Source organism: Chanodichthys erythropterus, chromosome 6 (genome assembly GCF_024489055.1).
Source record: "Chanodichthys erythropterus isolate Z2021 chromosome 6, ASM2448905v1, whole genome shotgun sequence".
Taxonomy (NCBI): domain Eukaryota; kingdom Metazoa; phylum Chordata; class Actinopteri; order Cypriniformes; family Xenocyprididae; genus Chanodichthys; species Chanodichthys erythropterus.
In genome coordinates, this window is record NC_090226.1 from 33896439 (window position 1) to 33915347 (window position 18909).

The following is an 18909-nucleotide window of genomic DNA, read 5'->3' on the forward strand; positions in this document are numbered from 1 at the left end:
CACACACAAACAAACACACTCTCTAACACACATGCATACACACACGCTCTCTCTCTCTCTCTCTCTCTCTCTCTCTCACACACACACACACAGATAGATTGATTCAAAAAGTTGTACATTGTTTATGGCTAGCCACCCAGATAAATTATTCATTCTGCTGCATTCACTAGTAGTTTGTGACAGTGTTTTTAGAATAAATAATACATACAGATGTTCATCCATGACTGGATTCCTCTAGCTGACCAACATAAAAATATATTTCCATATTTCTTTATTGTTTATAGGAATGCACCTGTCAGGGAGACCAGGAGTCTGGAGAGAGAGAGAGAGATACTGCTGTCCTGAAGGCTTTTACAGCAGAGTCGACTTACTGATGGAGCAGAATATTCCAGCAGAATCAATACGTTCAGAGCTGCGGTCATCTCTACTGTTAAGGTGGTTTGTGTATCTCAGTATGTGCACGCTCATCAACATATATTTTCACAAAAAATAGCAAATAGATGCAAAATACAAAGATGATTGCTGCTAATGAACATGGGATGAAACAAATCCCTGCTTGTGGCTCAGATATAAATGATCAAACATATCTAAGTTCAGCCCAGCACTGCATGAGCACCTGTCCTGGAGCGTCTCTGTTTGTCCGTATAGCCTGCTGTTGTTGTCAGATGATGCAAGCTTGAGGGAATACCTTAAATCTGTGCCAGAAGTCCTGCTCTCTGCTCTCCCCGCCTCTGTCTCTATGAGAGCGAGTGCATTTGAGATGCCCTGGGATTTACAGAGAGGACTGAGCCAGAGCACACTGGGCCCGTTTGTCAGCAGAATTTGCACTATAGGAGAAAAGTCCCAAATTATTTGGCTTTGGCCTGAGAATGGGGGTGAAGAGAAAGAATCAAACATCTGATGGGCCTATGGTTGGATATGAGAAGATAATCTCATGGATGGATTTCAGCAGCACTTCTTGATTCAGGTGATTCATGTGACGATGTTATAAGCTGTTTAACATGATCTGTTCTGTCCACAACAATAAGCTAAAGATGATGATTGTAGTCTTACATCTTGGATCAAAAAAATACAACTCTTGCATTAAAGTAATACAAGGAATTTGTATAGATCATCATTATTCAATAAGGTCAAAACTGAACAGTTTTGGTGGTCATTTGACTGGTGACGTGTGATATAGTGCTGGACCAAGATTAATATGTTTCATTTGATGCCATTTTATGATGTTATGCATTATACAATCATACAAATCTTGAAGTAATGTGTTGCTGTGGCCAAGTGGTGGCACTGTTATGTCAGAAAAATATATTTTTTGTTTGAAAAAATACATAAAAAGCTAGTAAATAATAGTTCAAATCATATGAATACACAAAATTAAAACATAATGTAGAATCTGTTACTCTTGTGAAATTAAAATGGGTGCTGAATGTTTTAGATGTCCTTACCTATTGTGTAATACAGGGGAAAAAAATACAAAAATAGACCTAATATAGAGCTACATTATGAGCAAAATAAAGTGTTAAAAATGTATTCGTCTTCTTGGTCTTTAATATTCTCAGAAATCTAATGTGTGCAAATATATGTTTGCCACAATCAGTGTTACTCAAGTAACGCGAGTTACATAATAAGATTACTTTTCAGATTACATTTGCATTACATTTAATTTTTTTGCTTTTAAAAAACAAAGCAAGCCCAGTGTAATGCATTACTTTCCATAAAAAGTAAAAAGATAACAATATTTTAATGCATTATTTTAAAAAATAATGAGTTACAGTTCTGTATCTTTCTGTCTACGTCAAACTCAAGACTTTAGATATATAAAGATGGTCATTCAAATCATATTAATATGAATTGAAGAAAGTGCAAATCACAATATGGTGGAATAAGTCCCGCCTTCAACATAAAAGAGCCAATCAGCAATCAGTAGAGTCATTGCATCACTGCGGCTGTTCTCAGACGAGCTCTTGGCTGGACCATCCTGAAATATAAGATTTATTAAAGGTGGGGTAAGCGATATTTCAAAAACGCTGTTGAACACTGTTGATATTTGAAATCAACCCAAACAAACACACCCCCTCATCATTGCTCCGCCTCCAATCCTAACCACCCTGCTCCGAGTCAGCATGCGAGGAAAGTGCACTAACAAGGATGCTAAACGCCACATCTGTAACAGTTGTCAGCGCGCCTTTTGAGATAAAGGGTTTACCAGCACAACTCTCACTAGCTGGCCTCTGTTACACACGCAATGCAAGAGTGGATGTCCGTTTATCATCAGTGTTGGGGGTATTGCATTACAAGTAACTTGAGTTACGTAATCAGATTACTTTTTCAAGTAACTAGTAAAAAAACGCATTACTTTTAAAATTTACAAGAAAATATCTGAGTTACTTTTTCAAATAAGTGTTTTCCCATTTATTGACTGACAGCTCTCCTGTCATGTTGAGAAAAATCTGAAGGTGTTGTGTGTGAACATGATGGTTATTGTAGTTCTGGACTAAATGTGAGCATTCATTTACTAATCGTTTTACTAATTTACTAATTACATTTACTACTTGCATGAAAAAAAAAAAAGATTCAGTGATCCTCAAAATGAATAAAAACAGTGAAATGCAAAATCAGAATACTATGCAAACCTCCAATAGTTAAGTATGTTAAATAAAACAAATATTTTTATTCATTTAATCTAACTTTATTGACAACATACTTGCAGCTGACCTTCAATGATTCACTTAAATAAGCAAAAATGACTTTAGACTTTGACTTTTCTAATAGTAAAGGGTTAGTTCACCCAAAAATGAAAATAATATCATTTATTACTCACTCTCATGTCGTTCCACACCTGTAAGACCTTCATTAATCTTCAGAACACAAATTAAGATATTTTTGATGAAATCCAATGGCTCTGTGAGGCCTAAGCAATGACATTTCCTCTCTCAAGATCCATTAATGTACTAAAAACATATTTAAATCAGTTCATGTAAGTACAGTGGTTCAATATTAATATTATAAAGCCACGAGAATGTTTTTGGAGCGCCAAAAAAACAAAATAACGACTTATATATTGATGGCCGATTTCAAAACACTGCTTCAGGAAGCTTCAGAGCGTTACGAATCAGTGTGTCGAATCAGCGGTTCGGAGCGCCAAAGTCACATGATCTTAGCAGTTTGGCGGTTTGACACGCAATCTGAATCATGATTCGACACACTGATTCATAACGCTCCGAAGCTTCATGAAGCAGTGTTTTGAAATCGGCCATCACTATATAAGTTGTATATAATTTTGTTTTTTTGTTGCACCAAAAATATTCTTGTCGCTTTATAATATTAATATTGAACCACTGTACTCACATGAACTGATTTAAATATGTTTTTAGTACATTAATGGATCTTGGTCATTGCTGGCTATGCAGGCCTCAGTGAGCCATCAGATTTCATCAAAAATATCTTAATTTGTGTTCTGAAGATTAACGAAGGTCTTACAGGTGTGTAACGCCATGAGCGCGAGTAATAAATGATATTATTTTAATTTTTGGGTGAACTAACCCTTTAATAGTATTGAAAAAAATTGATTCGATTGAGCTCATTGGTGGATCTCATGTGATTGACAGGTTGCCCCGCCCTCACGCCAGTAAACACGTCATCAGAGGGGAAGTTATTTCGATTTAAGATCACGAGGCACATGAATTTTAAAACAATAATGTGCACGTGTGAATAATTTATAATAAACACTGCACTGCAATATAGTCCATAAAAAAAACAAAAGATTATTTTTTTGATTTCATGGTTTTAAATGTATGTTGGGCTTGCCATATCACGCGACTGTTCGCTGTCCGCGAAAAACAGCTCGTCGCGTCGCGAGCAGTGATGAAAAACGATGACATCACTCGAACGTCACACTTTTCCCTGTAGCGATAATCATGGCGGATCAACAATTCAACAACTTTCTCTGGTGAGTAAAGCTCGAGTCTCCTAGTTCTCGTGCACATGATTTCACGCAGATTATATTCGCGCATCTGATCGAAACGATAGTGCAGATGTTCGCTGTTGTGCTTGAAACATCAATCGCAGCTGTTATTGTTTGTGTGTGTGATGTGTACTGCACTTTAGATCACTGATAGAGTTTGTAAACACGGTTAAATCTATTAAAGCACGCGCTGTTAATCTTTCTGGAGCCATGTAGTCAGCTGTGTGTGTGTGTGTGTGTGTGTGTGTCTTGGTACCTTAGAGCTCCAGCGAGCTGTATCAAACTAACCAAACATGAATTCATTTGCTAAAAAGTGTCTTATGGCTGGTGAAAATGTTCTGTTTTTTTTTTTTGTCGGTAAATATTGCGCCAGAAGTTTAACGCAATGAAAGTAGTTCTGGTGTTAATAATCTTTTGAAACAGTTGAACAAATGAAATGTAACCGGGTGACATACAATGTCCTCTGAATTATTGCCAGCATAAAATATTAATAACCTCTCTTCATAGTTAAAAATTGCTGTTTGATCAAGTTATCGGTCAGTTCTGCTTTAGAACAAAGGCAAGATGTTAAACGTCAACTGGTTTTAGAAGTAGATGTTTAAAACAAATATTAATCTTGATTTATTTCCCCATATATATTTTCTGATGAAACTTTGATAGTTATAAACCTTTCTATAGTGTACTGAATATGAGACTTATTATGCATTTTATAATCATTCATATTTCTAAAGCTTTTTGAGATGGCATTTTTAAGCTTAAATCACACTTAATATCTAATGCAAATACATTTATATTATTATACTATGTTATATATTATATATGCACACTTAATATCTAATGCAAACACATTTATATTATATTATGTTATATTTTATTATATATGCACGCTTAATATAATATAAATGTATTTGCATTAGATATTATGTTATATTTTATTATATATGCACGCTTAATATCTAATGCAAATACATTTATATTATATTATGTTATATTTTATTATATATGCACGCTTAATATCTAATGCAAATACATTTATATTATTATATAATGTTATATTTTATTATATATGTACATGTATACACATACAGACACACAATCATGCACTCTAAAAATGCTGGGTTAAAAACAACCCAAGTTGAGTTGAAAATAAACCCAGTGATAGGGTTTTAACCTAATGAACAGGTTGTTTTAACCCAACCATGTTTGGCCAACATGCTGGGTAGTTTTATTTAACTCAACTGTTGTTTAAAAATTACTATATTGCTGGCTTAAAATGAACCCAAAATCAGACACACAATTACTAGAGGCAACAACAATAATCAAAAGGTGAACATTTATTAATAAGAAATTTAATAAATGTTTATTGTTTAATTATTATTGATTAAACTTATTAATAAATGTTAATTTAATATACTTTGGGTTAATTTTAAGCAGCAATACAGTAATTTTATAAACAATAGTTGAGTTAAATAAAACTAACAGCAAACATTTAACCTGGGGTTTGTCCATTTTCAACCCAACATGGGTTGTTTTTAACCCAGCATTTTTAGAGTGTATGTTTATATATATATATATATATATATATATATATATATATATATATATATATATATATATATATATATATAAATATAACATAATATAAATGGGTTTTAGAGCGTATGTAGCTTCAAGATATTATGACATTGAAATGTTTGACAGCTTGTTGTAGGCAACATTATCATTGGTAAACCTAACATTAAGATTGCATTATTCGTCGTTTGCGAGATGCAGAGAGAAACGCTCTCCTGTGCATGAGGAACAATTATTCAGCATGTCACAGAATGCACCAATTTGTGTTTCACCATCACTCTCGCGGTCAGATCAGCATGCGTGTCTGTGTCTGAGAGCCGCTCGGACCTGCTCAACAGGTTTCTGATGTCAGAACAATGAGTGAGTACAGAGGAGTTCAACCCAACATAGTTGCACAGTTACTTTCCGAGCAAGAACAGGTGGATATCGCTGTGGCTCATGCAAAATGGGTGAGAAACGTGTTAGTCTTGGCTGCGAATACTGTGTAACTTGCATGACTGGTATGGTGTGGGCAAACCATCTGATTGTGAAACATTGCCAGGGCAGAAGCATCAAGTTCTTCATAGGAAGAACAGTTAGATCTGGGCTTTTATGATACTGTGCGTTTCTCTACTGTAACAGTTCCTGACAGATATCTGTCACCATCTGCGCTTCTGCTCTTAGTGGCAATGACTTGATGACTAATGTTTCTCACTCACACGACAGAAATATGGCACTTGTTGGGTGTTTTGTGTGTGTTTTGTTCTGAGAAGCAGCGGATGTAGTCTTGTCCAGGTGAATATCACATGTGCTTGAGAGGTTCAGTGTTTGTTTTACGTTTAAGCATTGGTTTCAAGATTGTGTTTCTGATGCTTAATGTTGTTATAATGACTAATGAAGCACTGTTTCTGAACTCCTTCAAACACCTCCATTTGTAGTCTTGAGTTTTCTTCCAGGAACGAACATGTGACAATATTCCTCATTTAAATAATTCATATGCAGACTAAAGGGGCGGAGCCTGGTTGAGGTAGTTAGTAGTGTGGCGGTGTGGTGTGAAGTCGAGTCCCACCAGGAATCGGGTCTCCTTTAGGACCCCAAGTGATCCCATTTGTTCAACAGGCTTTTAATAGCTAGTATTTTTAGCGCCTGATATTAATTCCTGCAAAATCACGTTATGATTTATATTGTTTAAAATGCGTCATAATGACCATTTAAAGGATTAGTTCACCCAAAAATGAAAATTCTGTCATTAATTATATTAATTATGTCGTTCCGCACCCATAAGACCTTTGTTCATCTTCAGAACACAAATTAAGATATTTTTGATGAAATCTGATCTCAGTGAGGCCTGCATTGCCAGCAATGACACTCCCTTTTTCAATGCCCAGAAAGCTACTAAAGACATATTTAAAACAGTCATGTGACTAAAGTGGTTCAACCTTAATGTTATGAAGTGACAAGAATAATAAACAAAAAAAAATAGCGACTTTATTCCACAATATCTAGTGATGGGCGATTTCAAAACACTGCTTCATAGGGCTGGGCGATATATCGAATGCTGACAAGCCACGCAATATCGCGTTCAATATCGACGCCGATTCATATCGATATTGAACGCGATATTGCGTGGCTTATCAGTGAACTACGGCTCTGTCTATTAAATGCCGCTTCATTTGAAAGCAGGTGATGGCGATTTAGCGGTAATCAGGGAACCGGCTTTACTGACGAAACGCGCGTGACAATCACATGCGATATATCGCCCAGCCCTACTCCGAACCACTGATTCGAAATAAAAGATTCGTGAAGCTTCATGAAGCAGTGTTTTGAAATCGCTTTGAGCGTTGTTGAGCAGATTTGTAAACACCTCTGATTGGCCTTTGTGTTCATGGATCGTCAGATATGTCTGTGATTGGCTTGAATGATCAATAAATAGTCATCAGTGACGCTCTTCACCGAGCGCTTACACAGATACACACGGGAGCGTTTGATTGCAGGGGCCCTTTCTTCGTACGTTGCTTATTACATCCGAGATCAAATGACACATCCAAGATGATATCATCGTGCTAATCATGGTCCAGCTCATTGGGTTCTTCAAACACACCTGTTGTGTATGATTAGTATCGCTGGATTGAGTTATCTGAGATAATTGCGCGTTCATGTGTTGGCTTAAAAGGGGATATGTATCGATAGTAGAAACATTGATCAGCAATGCAGCGATTGGCTGGAGTCAAGACGGCAACGTAATGACATCATAGAATGAGAAAAGACACCTGACGGAAAAACTTGATGAATTTCTAGACATTTATAAGGAAACAGCCAAGCGAATAAATGACAGAAGAACGACATAAATGTTAGATAAATGAAATGTGCACTATTTTTTTTTTTTTTTTTACATGATTACCCAATTATTTAGGCTATATTCACAATTTTTATTATTTGTACATTCAATTTTTTATTTCAATGTTGTAATTAGCAACTAATTTACCTTTGAAGCATATTTGACAGCATTAATTAAAGTTTCTTAAGGGTCAAGATCAAGTTATCTGCATCTCCTGCACTTCATCAAGCCACTCCCATAATATATGTCGCGGTTCAAATCGTTCAAATGCACAAATGCATGTACGGCATAGACATCTGTACATCATGTGTGTAAAACTCCAATCAAAAATATTACGTAATTATTCCCTCATGAATGAAACTGTCGGCATCTATATTATGACACTACACGGCATTATAGTGTTATTTGCAAATTTATTTTTAAATCATTATTATTGTCCCTGGTTTACATTAGGGTACTCTTGTGGGAAAGTAGCAGAGGCTGGGACAGACTTTAAACATCACTTCCGCTTAAAAAGATGCAATCTAATCCTGTTTACATGAAATAAGCCTGCTCCCGAGCAGGTTTAAGCTTACGGACCTGTTGCTATGACAGCAAGTCTAGGATGAGCTTCGAAGAACCAAACGATCCAAGATCATGTCAAATCGTCAACAATCAAATCCAGCTAACTGAGTTAGCGACGTACGAAGAACGGGCCCCAGGTGTCTATCGCAGACCAGTCTTTCAAACGCTGCCATACGTTGATCATTGTAGCCAATCACAGATGTATCCAATGTGTCAACACAATGGCCAATCAGAGGTGTTTACGAATGCGCTCAAAGCATCATATTTTTAAAACTTTCATACTGATTGGTACCAAAATCGGTACTTTTGTCACTCTACTAGTATATAACTGAAGCTATAGGTTGTAAAATCAAGCATTTCTCGTCCTTATTGTTTTTTAGTTAGCTTATGTACTAGCATAGCATACGTATACCCGAGTAGCCTGCTAGCTTAGCTTAGCTTGTATTATATTAGGTATGTTTTTTGCTTCCAATGTCTGTTTACCAGTTTGTTTTATTATGCAGCGCATATGCATTCATTTTGTATGTCAAGCATGTTGTTTGTGCACTTAATGCAATAAACATACAATAGTGAAATAGGTTATAATTAGTCACACACTTGAAGCACTTGACCAATCACAACACACTGCTCTAGCCAACCAATTAGCTTGCAATTACTGACAGACTGGGAAGAGAGGAGCTGCAACAATGGAGAATATGAGGAAAATAATCAACATTCAAGCAGGAAAACCTGTTCTAGTAGAGCCCAAAAACACAAGACTAAAAGTGTTTAATATGCCCTTTTAAATAGTAATTTCATTGTTGTTATCAAGCTCAAAATTGGACATTTGTTTTGTGTTTCTGATGTTTAGTGTTATTATAATGACTTTATGCTCGTTTTTAGACAATGAATAATTTTTTTCAAAAAGACTGACCTTCTTTCTTTTGAGAAAGCAGAAGTGTGTGGTTTTTTTTAACGTGATACACACATTCATCGTAAAAATGTTATCAGTTTATTATTATTATCATCTGAAAAATATTTGGCCGTTCTTTTGAATTATTACTTGTCAGAGTTATTCATCCTTGACACACCAGGAGCTGGGCTCACATGTAATAGAAAGACTGCGTTACGAGACGTTAGATGAAGTCTTGTTTATAAAGAGTACGTCTGCTGTTTTGAAGGATTATTGCTGCTAGTCACGTAGTCACATTATAAACACAATACCCACTTCAGAGTGGTTGGGACTAAATGAGAGCAATGGAAGTAGGAAATATTAACAGTATATCATGTTTCATGTGTGTGCAGTTTGGGCCTCATCTCTGACCTCAGGTCAGTATTTTTGTGAAGGTCGGGTTAGTTATATTTCTTCTGTTCTGATGCTAGATTATTGAAGTCTGCCGCTGCATGCCGGGATGGAGCATTTTCAAGGGGCCTGGAAAAGCGTCAGTCATGGGTTTGGATGCAAAGACTCTGTGTTTGAAGATTCCTGCATGTCTCCCACCATTATCAAGAACTTCCCGTACCGGAGATTGTCAGATGATGGGAGAATCACAGACTCTAAAACTAGCAGCACAATCCGTGTCTACCTACCCAACAAACAGCGGACTGTGGTAATGATAAAATGATCTTGTTATTTTCCAACACCATCTGTGAGTGTTTATGATGAGCATGGAGTGTAAATTTTATCATTTATTCTAGAGACTTAAGACCCGTTCACGCCAAGAACGATAACTAACAATGGTTGAATTCCAAACTGTGTTTTTGCGCCCTTGAAGGGCACTTTTGGAAGGGGACGCCATCTGCAGGTGCGTTCCAAACGAAAGTGAACAACTCAATCCCTTCATGAAGGGCCCTTATACGTGTCCGTTAGCAAAGAGCAAGTGTGTGAAAGCTTGTATCCACCACTGAATAAAAAGTAAAAAAGGTAATTGCGACTTTTTATCTCACAATTCTGACTTTTTTCTCGCAATTGTGAGTTTATATTGCGCAATTCTGACTTTCTCTTGCAATAGCAAGTTTATTTCACAATTCTGACTTTTTCTTGCAATTGTGTTTATATCTTACAATTCTGAATTTTCTATCGCAAATCTGACTTTTTTCTCACGATTCCGAGTTTATATCGTGCAATTCTGACTTTATAACGTACAATTGCAAGTTTATATCTCAGTTCTGACTTTTTTCTCACAAATCTGACTTTCTCGCAATTGTGAGTTTATATTGCGCAATTCTGACTTTCTCTTGCAATAGCAAGTTTTATATCACAATTCTGACTTTTTTCTCGCAATTGCAAGTTTATTTCACAATTCTGACTTTTTTCTCGCAATTGCAAGTTTATTTCACAAATCTGACTTTTTTCTCGCAAATCTGACTTTTCTCGGAATTACGAGTTTATATCGCGCAAGTCTGACTTTTTCTCGCAATTCTGAATTTTCTATCGCAAATCTGACTTTTTTTCTCACGATTGCGAGTTTATATCGTGCAATTCTGACTTTATAACGTACAATTGCAAGTTTATATCACAATTCTGACTTTTTTCTCGCAATTGCAAGTTTTTCACAATTCTGACTTTTTTCTCGCAATTGCAAGTTTATTTCACAAATCTGACTTTTTTCTCGCAAATCTGACTTTTCTCGGAATTACGAGTTTATATCGCGCAAGTCTGACTTTTTCTCGCAATTCTGAATTTTCTACCACAAATCTGACTTTTTTTCTCACGATTTTTCTCTTTATAACGTACAATTGCAAGTTTATATCTCAGTTCTGACTTTTTTCTCGCAATTGTTTATCTCACAATTCTGACTTTTTTCTTGCAAATCTGACTTTTTCTCACAATTGCGAGTTTATATTTCACAATTCTTACTTTATAATGCACAATTGCAAGACTTTTTCTCACAATTGCGAGTTTATATTTCACAATTCTTACTTTTTTCTCGCAAATCCGACTTTTTTTCTCACAATTGCGAGTTTATATTTGACAATTCTAACTTTTCTCACAAATGCAAATTTATATCTCACAATTCTGACTTTTATTGTTTATGGTCATGTAACCCAGGGTGAATGTTTTATCATTTATGTTCATGTGACACAGGGCGAATCTATCTTTATCGATCGTTGTAGTTATGGTCCTCGGTGTGAACGGGCCTTTACATGGGAAGGGCCTTGATGTAAAAGCAGTTTTTTTTTTTTTTTTTTTTTACAAACTTACAAGTGCTCATCGATATAATGCTATAGATCTATGTAACCTTCACATGCATGTTCATACCTTTCTTTTGCATTGAAGTGATAAAATATGAGAATTGTGTTGTTATAGGTGAATGTTAGACCGGGTATGACGCTGCGCAACTGCCTCATCAAAGCCCTGAAAGTCCGTGGACTTCAGCCCGAATGCTGTGCCGTTTTCAAGCTTCTTCGAGAACCTACCAGTTCCCACAGGTTTGAAATATATTGTATATCTAAAGTGAAACGGCTTTGCAAACAAGAACAAATGTAGGGTGGGGCTTGATTTTGTCTGTGGGGAATTGACAGGTAGCCCCGCCCACTTCATCAAAGAAGAGAAGAGATGTTGCTGCATGAGGGAGAGGAAATTAAGTTATTCTGATTCAAGATTACGAGGAACATGAATTTAAACAATGATGTGCACTGATAAATCATTTATAATAAACTGAAATATTCCATAAAAAATAGCATCCAACTAAATGAACTAATGAAACTTTATTGTTACTGGTGCATCTTCTGAATGCTGAATACTATCAATCTAATGTTCAGTTAATGAAACCTCAGTGTTGTTTTGTGTAGTAATAAGAAGCGTATGGATTGGAGCACTGATTGTACCAAACTGGTGGGAGAGGAGATGCTGGTCGAAGTCTTAGATCACGTCCCGCTGACTACGCACAATTTTGTAAGTTTCCGTTGTGGGTGTTCGGATTGAGCTGCCGTCATCTTTCTAACAGTTCTAACATTTGACCTTCCCCTTCACAGGTACGAAAGACATTTTTGAAGTTGGCCTTTTGTGACATATGTCAGAAGTTTCTTTTACATGGCTTCAGATGTCAGACGTGTGGCTACAAATTTCATGAGCACTGCAGCACCAAAGTGCCCACCATGTGTGTGGATTGGAGCAACATTCGACAGCTCCTGTGAGTGTGCAAAACCACAGACATCAGAACACACACTAGCTTAAGTCATGCCTGAAGGGCTGCCAGTTGCGTAGACTAGTTTAATTTAATTTTAAATGTTCTGGTTTCTGGGTCTAGAAAAGAACATCAAAACAAGGTCTTGGAAGAGTCACAGTCAAAATACTCTAGTTTTGGGCTGTCACGATTCCTCGTTTAATTTCGAGTACTTGATTTAAAAAAAGCCCTCAATTACAATTTACCTGTGTCCAGTAACCAGTAAAATACCGGAAGTGACACATTCCACGGACAAGAATCCTTGAACGGCATTATTATACCATTTTTAAAGGCTGCGTGATATAGTAAAACCCTTTAAAAATCATACTATAGCATAGGGCAATTGTGAATTCACAATTCCTGTGATTCAATTAAATAAACATATGCTCTGCGGGTTTAATATATCACTGATTCTTGAGATGAGGGACAAAACATGTTAATGAACAGGTTTCTGATTTTTTTTTTTGTCTCAAAATGTACATTTATTCAGTTCTGAACTTAATCTTAATCTCTAGAGTTGACAAAAACTGACGGTGTTGACAAAAACTGACGGTGTTGACAGATACTGATGGAGTTGACAGATACTGATGGAGTTGACAGATACTGATGGAGTTGACAGATACTGATGGAGTTGACAGATACTGATGGAGTTGACAGATACTGATGGAGTTGACAGATACTGATGGAGTTGACAGATACTGATGGAGTTGACAGATACTGATGGAGTTGACAGATACTGATGGAGTTGACAGATACTGATGGAGTTGACAGATACTGATGGAGTTGACAGATACTGATGGAGTTGACAGATACTGATGGAGTTGACAGATACTGATGGAGTTGACAGATACTGATGGAGTTGACTTGACAAATACTGACAGTGTTGACAAATACTGACAGTTGACAAAAACTGACGGTGTTGACAAATACTGATGGAGTTGACTTGACAAATACTGACGGTGTTGACTTGACAAATACTGACAGTTGACAAATACTGACGGTGTTGAGTTGACAAATACTGACGGTGTTGAGTTGACAAATACTGACGGTATTGAGTTGACAAATACTGACGGTATTGAGTTGACAAATACTGACGGTATTGAGTTGACAAATACTGACGGTATTGAGTTGACAAATACTGACGGTATTGAGTTGACAAATACTGACGGTATTGAGTTGACAAATACTGACGGTATTGAGTTGACAAATACTGACGGTATTGAGTTGACAAATACTGACGTTGTTGACATACTGACGTTGTTGACATACTGACGTTGTTGACATACTGACGGTGTTGACATACTGACGGTGTTGACATACTGACGGTGTTGACATACTGACGGTGTTGACATACTGACGGTGTTGACATACTGACGGTGTTGACATACTGACGGTGTTGACATACTGACGGTGTTGACATACTGACGGTGTTGACATACTGACGGTGTTGACATACTGACGGTGTTGACTTGACAAATACTGATGGAGTTGACTTGACAAAAACTGATTGTGTTGACTTGACAAAAACTGATGGAGTTGACAAACTGATGGAGTTGACAAATACTGACAGAGTTGACTTGACAAATACTGACGGAGTTGACAGAAACTGATGGAGTTGACTTGACAAAAACTGATTGTGTTGACTTGACAAAAACTGATGGAGTTGACAAACTGATGGAGTTGACAAATACTGACAGAGTTGACTTGACAAATACTGACGGAGTTGACAGAAACTGATGGAGTTGACTTGACAAAAACTGATTGTGTTGACTTGACAAAAACTGATGGAGTTGACAAACTGATGGAGTTGACAAATACTGACAGAGTTGACTTGACAAATACTGACGGAGTTGACAGAAACTGATGGAGTTGACTTGACAAAAACTGATTGTGTTGACTTGACAAAAACTGATGGAGTTGACAAACTGATGGAGTTGACAAATACTGACAGAGTTGACAGAAACTGATGGAGTTGACTTGACAAAAACTGATTGTGTTGACTTGACAAATACTGACGGAGTTGACTTGACAAATACTGACGGAGTTGACTTGACAAATACTGACGGAGTTGACTTGACAAAACTGATGGAGTTGACTTGACAAATACTGACGGAGTTGACAAATACTGACGGAGTTGACAAATACTGACGGAGTTGACAAATACTGACGGAGTTGACAAATACTGACGGAGTTGACAAATACTGACGGACTTGACAAATACTGACGGAGTTGACTTGACAAATACTGACGGAGTTGACAAAACTGATGGAGTTGACTTGACAAATACTGATGGTGTTGACAAATACTGATGGTGTTGACAAATACTGATGGAGTTGACAAATACTGATGGAGTTGACAAATACTGATGGAATTGACAAATACTGATGGAATTGACAAATACTGATGGAATTGACAAATACTGATGGAATTGACAAATACTGACGGAGTTGACTTGACAAATACTGATGTTGTTGACAAATACTGATGGAATTGACAAATACTGATGGAATTGACAAATACTGATGGAATTGACAAATACTGATGGAATTGACAAATACTGACGGAGTTGACTTGACAAATACTGATGTTGTTGACAAATACTGATGGAATTGACAAACTGACGGAGTTGACAAAACTGATGGAGTTGAGTTGACAAATACTGACGGAGTTAACTTGACAAATACTGACGGAGTTGACTTGACAAATACTGACGGAGTTGACAAAACTGATGGAGTTGACTTGACAAATACTGATGGTGTTGACAAATACTGATGGAATTGACAAACTGACGGAGTTGACAAAACTGATGGAGTTGAGTTGACAAATACTGACGGAGTTGACTTGACAAATACTGACGGAGTTGACAAAACTGATGGAGTTGACTTGACAAATACTGATGGTGTTGACAAATACTGATGGTGTTGACAAATACTGATGGAGTTGACAAATACTGATGGAGTTGACAAATACTGATGGAATTGACAAATACTGATGGAATTGACAAATACTGATGGAATTGACAAATACTGATGGAATTGACAAATACTGACGGAGTTGACTTGACAAATACTGATGTTGTTGACAAATACTGATGGAATTGACAAATACTGATGGAATTGACAAATACTGATGGAATTGACAAATACTGATGGAATTGACAAATACTGACGGAGTTGACTTGACAAATACTGATGTTGTTGACAAATACTGATGGAATTGACAAACTGACGGAGTTGACAAAACTGATGGAGTTGAGTTGACAAATACTGACGGAGTTAACTTGACAAATACTGACGGAGTTGACTTGACAAATACTGACGGAGTTGACAAAACTGATGGAGTTGACTTGACAAATACTGATGGTGTTGACAAATACTGATGGAATTGACAAACTGACGGAGTTGACAAAACTGATGGAGTTGAGTTGACAAATACTGACGGAGTTGACTTGACAAATACTGACGGAGTTGACTTGACAAATACTGACGGAGTTGACTTGACAAATACTGACGGAGTTGACTTGACAAATACTGACGGAGTTGACTTGACAAATACTGACGGAGTTGACTTGACAAATTCTGACGGAGTTGACTTGACAAATACTGACGGAGTTGACTTGACAAATACTGACGGAGTTGACTTGACAAATTCTGACGGAGTTGACAAATACTGACGGAGTTGACTTGACAAACATTGACGGAGTTGACAAATACTGACAGTTGACAAACTGATGGAGTTGACTTGACAAACATTGACGGAGTTGACAAATACTGATGGAGTTGACAAATACTGACGGAGTTGACAAATACTGACGGAGTTGACAAATACTGACGGAGTTGACAAATACTGACGGAGTTGACAAATACTGACGGAGTTGACTTGCCAAATACTGACGGAGTTGACAAAACAGATGAAGTTGACTTGACAAATACTGATGGTGTTGACAAATACTGACGGAGTTGACTTGCCAAATACTGACGGTGCTGACAAATACTGAGATGACAAAATCTAACTTCCCCATATGCAAAATAAACATTAAATCCCATTATATAGACTTTTTGAGAGCCCTTGACAACCATCAGACATAAAACCTGACGGAGTTGACAAAATTGAATATTTTATATATATATTATGGAATATATCCACCTTAACCACGTGTTGTTCAGTGGAGCAGTTTTGTTTTCTTTCTCAGTTGTAGCTGCCTTAATAAACATATAAAAAATGCCCAGATTTATCCCACAACTATTTACAGAAACGATTACATTGGGATGACGGAGTTGACATGTTAAAGCTGCAACCGCAGAGACTTCAACATTGTTTGTATAAAATATAAAAAACTATAAAACTTTCAGGACTATGTGTCCTACTGTGAGATCCACAATGAACAGGAAATAGTAAGGGGTCCTCAGAGTTAAAGATGACCATGACATTGCCTGATTTATTCAGAATCATAAATTCTTTGACGCAAAGTGAGGACACTACTTTGATAGGCATTTTTTTATGGATAAAATAATTCAAGACTTACTTTTTGCATTGTTTGATATATTACAGGTCTCTGCCTTTCAATTTAAATGTATATATTTTGATGCATTTTTAAACACTTTGTTTATCAATTTTGTTCTTTTTTTATTACAAAAAAAAAGTTTATTAAATTAATCATCAAAATAATCAACCGATTTCTCGATTAATCGTCAAAATAATCTACTGATTACTCTATTACCAAAATAATTGATAGTGACAGCCCTACTCTAGTGTATGTTTTTCTAGTGAAGTGTCACTGGAGCTGAGAACCCAGTTTATACATGTTCTATTATATTGCAACCATGCTGATTTGTGTAAAGTGGGGTTCAGTGGCGAGTTAACAGGCAGAACAGGCTTCTTTCCTCTATTTAAATGAAGATAGACATGTGTATGTGGTTCAAGGAAAGTCTCACAGAAAGAGTTTTGCATAGAGGCGCTCATACCGTAGATGCCTATCAATGAAAATCAGGTAATGCAGTACAAAGGTCCATTCTTCTGCTGCAGAATTCATCACAAAGATGACAAAACAAACTCATAATGCTTTTTAAGGAAAATCTTCATTGGTCCATCTTTTAGAAATTAGTTATTGAGAATTAGTTATAGTCATGTTATTTAGATCAATGCCCTTGCGTTTTCCCAGGCTGTTCCCGACTCCCGGAGAGAACGGCACTCCGTCACTCCCGCCCCTCTCGTCCCGTCGGATGCAAAACTCTAAATTCTCCTTCAGGTAAACAGAGTCTGTGTCTATATTTAGCTCAGATGTAGTGATCTGACCCGACAATCCAGCGTTCCTCTGGAAATCAGAGCATGTCACAACGTCACCTTTTTTTTTTTTCCTTGTATTCAGGGTATTTAATTATACTTGTAGTTCCTTGTATGAGTTTTTATTTTACTTCTGTTACAGTTATAGCTTTTATTTTTATACTTAAGTGTATTTTTCTTTGTAATCATTTTTGTTTTAAAAAAAAATATTATTTATTGATTTAGATTTAATTTATTTATATTTCAGTTTTAGTTTTATTTCCAGTTAATCATTTTAGTACTTCAACTTATTTCAGTTTATAACACAACATTTCTAATTTTCATTTAGTTAAATTTTTCAGCTAATATTTACACTTTATTTTATTTGTGCTTTAGGTTAGTTAACAGAAATGTTTCTAATAGTTTTAGTTTTAGTAAACGATAATAACCCTGACATGTATTGATGACATGAAAAATATTTTGACACAACATTTGGTCAGCTTTACCAAATCTGAAAAATGAGCATGATGTTAATATTTTTTTTTAACTTATTATATATATATATATATATATATATATATATATATATATATATATATAAATAAAATTTACATTTGTCCATTTAGTGCTGAAATGATTGGTAATCTTCAATAATCTGTGGAGATTTGATTATCACCTATAATTTGTCTCTCAGTTCTACAAGTAACCATTAATTAACATTAATTTAAGTAACCTTTAAATACACACTGTTTTAAAAGTATGTCCACATTATGAGATATGAGACTCATCTGATAGAGTCGCTTGATCTTGTCTTGTGAACTTGCATCTAGTTTTTCAACTTTGTTTTCAAGACATCAAACCATTTGGTAACTTTCACCCAAAATGCGCTTATACTCAGCAGGGACACCATCTGCGAAACGCAGTAAAAACCCATCCACAGGAACACAAGCTTCTTTTTTTAAAATGTTGTTTTTTTCTTTTTTTTTGTCAATCAAAATTTAAACTAATGTACTGGGCAAGGCCTTGTTTTGAATTTTCCTAACAATTTTTGGTTCCCAGAAAGTTCTTTTTTAAGGTTTGTT

General features: G+C 36.2%; 1 protein-coding gene across 3 annotated transcripts in view; it reads left to right on the top strand.

Annotated features, from left to right (window-relative positions):
• The first annotated feature begins 3868 nt into the window (after positions 1–3868).
• The window catches only part of raf1b (Raf-1 proto-oncogene, serine/threonine kinase b), a 29549-nt gene continuing 14508 nt past the window's right edge, over positions 3869–18909 (top strand). The window contains exons 1-6 of one of the 3 annotated variants that reach the window (XM_067388738.1): positions 3869–3949; positions 9780–10006; positions 11707–11828; positions 12192–12294; positions 12375–12532; positions 17727–17813. In XM_067388738.1, the coding sequence (XP_067244839.1) occupies positions 9809–10006; positions 11707–11828; positions 12192–12294; positions 12375–12532; positions 17727–17813 (668 nt within the window). In that variant the 5' untranslated portion in view covers positions 3869–3949; positions 9780–9808. Of the gene's footprint in view, positions 3950–9779; positions 10007–10120; positions 10321–11706; positions 11829–12191; positions 12295–12374; positions 12533–17726; positions 17814–18909 lie in introns of those variants that run through there. The other 2 variants (XM_067388739.1, XM_067388740.1) reach the window with 2 other exon arrangements.